The 8,838-nt window shown below is 35.7% G+C and overlaps 1 protein-coding gene across 1 annotated transcript; it reads left to right on the forward strand.

Annotated features, from left to right (window-relative positions):
- The first annotated feature begins 3,875 nt into the window (after positions 1–3,875).
- Positions 3,876–6,002, forward strand: LOC147849480 (pentatricopeptide repeat-containing protein At2g03380, mitochondrial-like). The gene has a single exon (XM_087337481.1). It carries the CDS (start codon positions 4,305–4,307, stop codon positions 5,934–5,936), a length of 1,632 nt encoding a protein of 543 aa, XP_087193607.1. The 5' UTR covers positions 3,876–4,304; the 3' UTR covers positions 5,937–6,002.
- The last annotated feature ends 2,836 nt before the right edge of the window (positions 6,003–8,838 follow it).

Raw genomic sequence — 8,838 nt, forward strand, 5'->3', positions numbered from 1 at the left:
TGCATGCCATGTAGTATAAATAGAGGAGTTCACCTTGAAGGAATTCAAGGTGAACAACACCAGTTATGGAATCTTTCCTTTAATACTATCTTCTTTCTTGTCCATTTGGTTATCTTCTTGCTTGTCTCTTGAGCTTATGATCCATGACAGAAGTAGCATTTGATGAAGACAACAAGAGATGCTGAAAATGATGATGTCGAAGACAAGGCAATGAAGACGATGATGATGAGGAAGCGTCTCTAAAACAAGGATCTTGATTATGGTAACTCTGGAAGGAAGGATTGTGACGATGGTAACTCTAGAAGCAAGGGCGATGAAGATGACGAGTGATGCTTCCAGTTGGAGGGGATTCAAACTGTCACAGATACACCAACCGTGGACTTGAACGGAGCAAGGATGATGGGGCTAAGAGCGTGGAACTTAAGAAGCTGGGAATGACACAAGAGCATGAAAATAGAGAATTTGAAGAAGGAGACAAGATGGAATGAAATGAGAATACTAGATTGATGTATCAATGACTGGTGTTGAATCCCCTGAAAGGGACCATGGAGGTTACAAGTATTTATACAAGTTTCGAGATTGAATATCTTTAGAATATACCCATCTAGAATATACCGTACAATATTTCAAGAATATACTAATGACTAGAATATTCTGATTCTGAAATGTATTATATGCTAGACTATACAATACTAAAGTATTATATACAAATACATACTCATATCAAAATGGTCAAGCATGACATTTTGTTAATGTGAGCTTGCAGGTTCAATCCTCACCTACTATGTATTTGATGTCACTGTGTCGTGACAATATTTGACCTCCGAAGAGGATAATAGAATCGCGACAATATTTGACGTTCGAAGAAGATAATAGAATCTATCTCTTGTCTCATAGACACACATTCTAAACATATTGTTGGCTATGGGAGAACAATTACTATTTAATTATCAAAATCTTCACACGTATCATGACTATCATTGAAAAGTGTAGATTTTTTTTTGTTGAGGTAGCCTCCCAAGTAGAAGAAAAGAGACGAATGATACCTTGGCATAATGCAATCCTTAAGCTATGTTTTTCTTCTCTCGCACTAAAACAATGATCAGGTTTATTTGTTGAGATATCATGCTCAACCACACAATCCTTGGGGTAGATTCGTGTGAGTCTATTGTTTTCATAAATTGATTGGATATACCTTGTATTGTATTGATCTAGGAAACTCCGGCATCCCAACTAAGAAGCTTGATAGAAACAATATGTGTTCACCATCTTGCAAACGTAATCACATGCTTGGCTATGTGCAAAATATTTTTACCAAAGGAGGTGCGGACAAATCTAAGCAAGAAAGTTTGCCACTAGCACACAAGCTTCACTCCAAAGAGTGTTGAAGAACATTCACTAATGGGGTATGTCTATCAATGGCTTCACCCTTTAGATAAAAGCTTTATATGACTCTCTTGTCTCAATTGACTCGTGGGTTGACAAGGAAGGGATAATTATATGTCTTAATGGGTTATCACAACTACTTATCATTGTCCATATTCTCCAAGCTACACTGGATGTTGCTCGTTGAAGAGAACTACGATGAAAAAAAAAGTAATATTTCTCAAAGCCAAATGCTTTATTCCCACATTTACAATTGTCATGAATGATGGAGAGGAAAAAGATCATTTGATACTATCGGTAGACAAACATGAACGCATGTGGTATGCATATGTATAAGACATAGATTTCCAAAATCAACATGGTAATGGAAGATGAAAATTTGGAAGAAGAGGAGTTTCCAAGATAGAGAAACACACAAAAACAATTTGGAATGTTGGTATTGTTGTAGATACTACCACATCAACATAAACCAACCCATCCATGTGGAGAAGAGTAATGACTCTTTGGAAAGCCATCACACTTAATGCAAAAGAATTGGCTGAAGCTAATATTTGATCAAGCAAAGCACCAGTCACAATGTACATTATCAACCTAGCAATAGGCATGCTTGATCACTCAACCGATGTGACATCGATTGATGCAATAGTGATTTTCTCACGAATGATTTTATTGCCATGGAAAATTTAATCCATTCAATGATTTGTTTGGTCAACATAACATGAATTCGCTTGATTGACAGGAAGTGTATTTGTTTGATAATGAACTTGTTTGGAATGATATGGAGATCTACTGATATGACAAGATTGCAACGTGCTCAACTGAATTATCAAAAGCCCACTCAAATACATGCTCAACTTGTCATTCAACAAGTTCTTCAATCAACATGGTGGTGATGAAGTGTTGCATTGTTTGACATGATTTTCTTAATCCCTCTAATTGCATCAAAGGCAATGCAAAAGCACGATGAAGATAATTATAGTTTTATCGGAGGGGCTACACAATATCACTTCAAGAATCTACAATCTATACTAAGACAATGAGTTCAATGTATCAATCATGCAAACACTCTTAGGAAAGAAAACTTAAAAGAAGTAAGCAAGATAATAGCTTTCTCAACCCAAGAAAAGAATATGGTCACCTGGTTCTAGTATAATATTACATGTATAACACTTCACCTTCATCATGAAGGTAGTGAGTCAGAAATCTTTGGGAAGTGGTTTATGATCCTCAGTGATTGGAGGTTGTGCATGAGGAAAGAGAGGCTCCCTACAAAATGGAGTCTGAGCTCTTCGCAACTCCACCAAAATTGCATCGGTAACTAGAAAACAAATATCTAGTTGTGACAAGATCAACCATTTATAGAGTCAATTGGCCTCCATCCACCTAAATTATTGATCTTAATGGGGAATGCATGTGCTCTAGTAGGAGTACAGAAAGGAAATAAAAGTTCATGAGTTTATCTTGTATTGAATGAAGTGAATACTTTTGATATACCACTCAGTCTCCCATTACAATAGATTGCTCCAAACTTGTCTTTGGCAATATTGTGTATTTTCTACCATACACACACTCTCTCTCATAGACAATCTAATTTCCCTCTGTTACATATGCTCTTTGATAGAATTACTATTTGTGGTCACCATTACTCATAGGTTCATTGCCATGTAACGGGTCAATGGCATGTTTTACGCCCCATGATGAGAACAAACCTACAAAGTATGTCCTCGAAAAAAGACATCAACATATGTGCCTAACAACATTCATAAAGATAACAACAGAGAACCCATAACATGAGTAATAGTAGTTTGAAGACACTCATACATCATAAACAAGTCAGAACACAATAATGTTTTCTCTTTATGGAGTATGATGCAAAAGATACGAGCTTAATATCAAATAAGAGGTGTGGGATGGCACCCCCCCTTTATTGCCCACAAGATTGATATGGGTTCCATGAGCTATAAACGTGAGTATATGGCCAAGTTAATACAACCATGCATAAATCAAGAAGCATATTGGCAAGATCCATGTGCATGGCTTATGATGATGTCCTCGTACATACATCAGGATTATGCTTGACTTGAGTATTGCAACAATCCTTTCAATTGCAGTGCTATGAATAATGACCACATAAGTATGGGTATTGGCGGATTCTTCTTATCACAATTTCTTCTCCGAACTATGGTTCATGTGGACAATGAATTCCCCATCATCCACCAAGATATACACACTATACCCAATGGATCGTGCCAGGAATATGAGATCGTGATGTGACAAGCCGGTGGGATAGCATGACAAATATGCGCTTCTGACGGAAGAAGTTGTGTCCTCTTCTCTTAACACAAAGAGAGGCCTATAGTATACATTAAACCCCTAAGCTAAGCCCCTTAGTCACAATGGGAAATCCCATGGTCCAAAACCCATCAAACTAAATTCTGATGCACTGAATGTATGAACAAGTTGCAGGGGAACATCGAAAGATCTACATATCAGAGCTTCTAAACTGGCCATGGGAGACAAGAAAAAGAAGAAGAAGAAGAAGAAGAAGAAGAAGAAGAAGAAGAAGTAGTAGTACTAGAAAGATAGAGGCAACTTGCAATGGTGTCTTGTTCTTCAAGAAGTGATCATGGCATCAGACTTTGCCAGAGGTAATCTCTTCTTATGAATACACCCAAACTCACCCAAATAAGATATTCATTACCACTACTTGATAAGGGTCACTTTATCTTGCAACAACTTCTGATTCTCCTAGGGTGTGACCTCATGGAATTCATTAATCAACGCACAGGAATCATCAAATTTGGTAAGTTAAAGGCATGCGTTTTTTCCCGTGATGAGAAGACTGCTCAAGGGTTCTTGGAATTCATTAATCAATAGCAGTATCAAATGCGATAAACTAAAGTACGCATTTATCCTTTATGAGGGAGGAAATGCAAGAGATTTGCCTACATCCCAATGGGCATACCATTGTTAAGTTGTTGAAGAGTTGTGCTAAATTGAAAGATCTAGAAAAAGGATTGAAGCTACATGCACATATTGTGAAAAGAAATTTATTGAAAGGTAACGTCTTCATTGGCACTGCTTTGGTCGATATGTATGGAAAATGTGGTGAAATAGCAAAAGCACAAGACGCATTTGATCAACTTCAGATTCATGATGTGATATCATGGAATGCATTAATTGCAGGATATGTTCGACAAGACATGGCCGAGGAAGCCTTGAACTGTTTCGAGCAAATGCAAATACATGCGGTTTTACCTGATGCAGCCACTTTCTCTTGCACTTTGAAAGCTTGTGGTGTCCTTAAAGACATAGAAAAAGGAGGTCAAATATGTGCTTTAATTGAAAGGAAAAGACTCTGGGAGACCAGTTTACCTGCAGGGAATGCCATGATCGATATGTATGTGAAATGTGGGTTTCTTGAGAAAGCACAAGAGGTGTTTCATAAGCTTCCAGTTTGTAATGTCATCTCATGGACTGCATTGATATCAGGATATGTACAACACGAGTATATGGAGGAAGCTCTTCATTGCTTTTGTCAAATGAGGGTTCGAGGAGTGTCTCCAGATGTGGTCACATATTCTTGTGTTTTGCAAGCTTGTGGTGTTGTAAGAGACTTAGATATGGGCGAAGAAATGTTTTCTGAAATCAAGCGAAAAGGTATGCTCGAAGAAGATCAAGTTGTTGGTGTTGCAGTGATTGACATGTACACTAAATGTGGCTCTTTAGCAAAGGCACATGAAGTTTTTGAGATGTTACCCATCCAAAACTTGGTATGTTGGACTACATTAATAGTAGGATATGTGCAACATAGGTATGCCGAGGAAGGGCTAGTTTGTTTCGAACAAATGAAGATCCAAGGAGTTTCTCCTGATGCAGTTACTTTTGCGTATGGCTTAAAAGCATGTGGAAGTATTGGGGCACTAGATAAAGGTATGGAATTACATGATGATATTGTACATAAAGGAATGATAGAAAACCATATTGTTGGTAATGCACTGATCGACATGTATGCCAAATGTGGTATGGTAACAAGAGCACGAGAAGTATTTGATAACCGTTCTGTTCGGGATATAATCGCATGGAACTCATTGCTTACAGGGTATTCTCAGCTTGGAGACCTTGAAAATGTTGTCGAAATGCTTGATACGATGAATGAAAAAGGCATAAAGCCAGGTTTGATTGCATTCACTTGTGTTCTTAATGCATGTAGCCATGCTGGCCTTTTGAATCAAGGCTATATGTTTTTTAACTACTTTCTTGAATATTATTCTATGGTTCCAACCTTTGAGCATTTTACATGTATGATTGATCTCTTCGGAAGAGCGGGTCAATTAGATATGGCACTAGAAATAGTGGCGAAAGCTCCTTGTTGTCCAAATATGTTCATGTGGGCAGCTATATTGGGTGCTTGTCGGAAGTGGAACAAAGTAGACCTTGCAAGAAATGCCTTTGAACATGCAATGCCCATGGGTGAAAAAGAAGTTGGAGCTTATATTTGTATGCTCAATATCTACGGGCAAGATGATAGAATGCCAAAGCAAGAATGAACTAACTTGGGTTGTTTGAAATTGTTTCATTTGTGTGCCAAAAGGTAATATACATACATTCATTCATATGCATAAACAAATATAATAATACTTTGAAGGCTCCTATTTCTAAAATTTCTCCTAACTTGGAGATATCTGAACCTTGAGTTTCAAAGCTTAAAAGTAATTTCGAATATTGCCAAGTTTATGACTATCGGACCACGGTTTACATGGACTAAATTAGGTCATAAATCTTTATGAAACCACCTTCAATTAGCTAATATGGTTTCCTTTATCAAGTTTAATTAAGTTAAACTGAAACATAAAAGGGATGGCGTAAACAAACTTTGATACATTTCAATAAGTAGAGTGTATAAGTAGTATTACCTATGTTCAAGTCAATTAAGCAAGTTCATTACTATGATTCAAGGGAAGCATCACCTTAAGGCATGTTTCCTAGATGATAGTAAATTTGGTATGAGCTATCTTAACTCTCTTAGGACGTGATTCTCAATTTGGGACATGTTACATCACCGGTGATTCTAGTTGACTTATCACATCGACAATTGAATCAAATAAATATGCATAGAATCATGCTTGTAAAGTATACAATCACTAATCAATGCATAAAAGTATCGTATAAAATCACTAATCAATGCATAAAATCATGCTTGTATAGTATACAATCACTAATCAATGCATAGAAGTATCATATAAAATCACTAATCAATGCATAAAATCATGCTTGTATAGTATACAATCACTAATCAATGTATCCAATGAGCCTTGAGGTATCAATATTAGAACTTCCATAGGAATAAATCCATGTTTGTATTACTATCCACTCTTGAAATGTAGTCTTGCTTTCTAATATATATGAACCGAATTGTTACAATGATCTTAATGTTTTTTGTTATGTATATGAGAAAATTTATTGTTCTTTTCTTGTTTTAATCCAAACAATAGTTGCTTCATCAATGTTTATTGGTAAAAAGCTAATGCTTAAAACCAATTGTAGTCATGAGATGACTTTGACCCTTGTAGGTTTTAACAAGACTTTTACTACATAAAACACATTTTGCAATATTAATAATACTTTCTCTCTTCTTTTTTCACGACAACCATGGAAGACGAGGTGGATTACATATTTTCTCATTTTTCTATCTATAACAATTGATAGGCTGGGATGGAAATACAAATGAATTATTTAAGGTATTTATTGAGCAACTAAAACGTCCTACTATAATATTGTTTGAAGAACAGTAGAGTTTTGGGAAGATACACAATTCATGGAAAGTTTGACTTATTAAACTTCTACCAAATTTGCCAATGTAGTTGCGAGGACAATACCTTTGAATGGTGGACTGACCAAGACAATAACTTTGCCACAATCAATATGGCAAAGAGGCCCTCTTATTTTCCCTTTTTCAATTTATCTTTAATATCTTTAAAGTTCTTAAACCTATAATGTTGAAAGTGGATATGGATAAGAAGTAATGAAAGGTCTAGGGAAATGAAAAGCCCTAGAATGGGATGGAAGTAGAATCTATACTTGAATGCGATAGGCCAAAATATATATGATAAACAAATCATCGTTAGAATGTAGTGTGCCATCTCATGGAATGAAAGTTTAATTAAAATCTTTCTTAAAAGAAAGCTACGTGACACATTTGACGACAAGAGATCCATCACATTAATACTAGTAATTTATAAGCTAGTAGATTGTGGCCAAAATGTTAGTCGATAGAATCAAATAATGTTTTGTCAAAGGAGTTCATGTGAACAGATACGAGTTTATAACTCATTGCCATATCATGGATAATATTTCAGATGCTTTCTTTGGAATGGAATATGTAAAATATACATAAATAGAAGATATTATGCAAGTTAATATAGAAAAAGCCCTTCACACTTTACAATGGAACTTTATAGGCTCAATAATGATAAGATTGGGATTTGGATAAAAATTGTCAAAGATCATCTATTGGCTACACCAAAAAACCTCATTAGCATGTAATATTGATGGATGTATAATAGATTCATGGACATTAATCAAATCAATAAGACAAGGTTGTCCATTAAGTGCCCTCTAATATGACATTGCCACAAATCCACTTCAATACATACACAATTTCGCGGAAGTTAGTTTTTAGCAAGTTATAGATGTCCAATGATGAATGATTCTCAAATCACGCCTATGCTATGAATACTTTTTTTACATCTTATAATGATTCACACAATATGCACATGATTATGGATGGTTTACAATTATACAGCATGCACCAAGGCTAAAAGTTAGCTTGAGAATATCCACTTCAATACATAAACAATTTGGTCCAAGTTGGTTTTTAGCAAGTTATAGATGTCCAATGATGAATGATTCTCAATTCAAGCCTATGCTACGAATACTTTTTTACGTCTTATTCACACAATATGCACATGATTATGGACGGTTTGCAATTATACAACATGCACCAAGGTTAAAAGTTAGCTTGAGAATATCCAAGTTACTAACCTCAACATATATGTGTGACATAACTTGTTGATATGGCTAGGAGATGCATCATATATGCAATCCTATCTACCTTTGATAAATTGGTCCAAAAAGCCACTTCAAAACATCATGTGAGATAGATATTATAGAACATTTTGGAGTGCAAAACATGTGGGTAAAGGTTAACAATTGACGTCATGTGATAAAATTTAGGCAATGAAGTTGTCGGGAGGTATAAAATGCACCAATTTGAATTTTCACACCTTAGCAAGGAAAGCAATAATGATCATGGAATTGGAAAAGGAAACCCAATGGTGGACAAAAATGTTGGTAGATATGGGCAAATGCTTGAAATCAAACTTCTTTAGATCTTGGACCACCATCCTTTTGTATGTAGTATTTGATAACAATGATGCCACTACGTATTGT

Source organism: Azolla caroliniana, unplaced genomic scaffold (assembly GCF_043228905.1).
Source record: "Azolla caroliniana isolate FFs.n. ecotype wild unplaced genomic scaffold, voAzoCaro1.0.p SCAF_49, whole genome shotgun sequence".
In the NCBI taxonomy this organism is placed as follows: domain Eukaryota; kingdom Viridiplantae; phylum Streptophyta; class Polypodiopsida; order Salviniales; family Salviniaceae; genus Azolla; species Azolla caroliniana.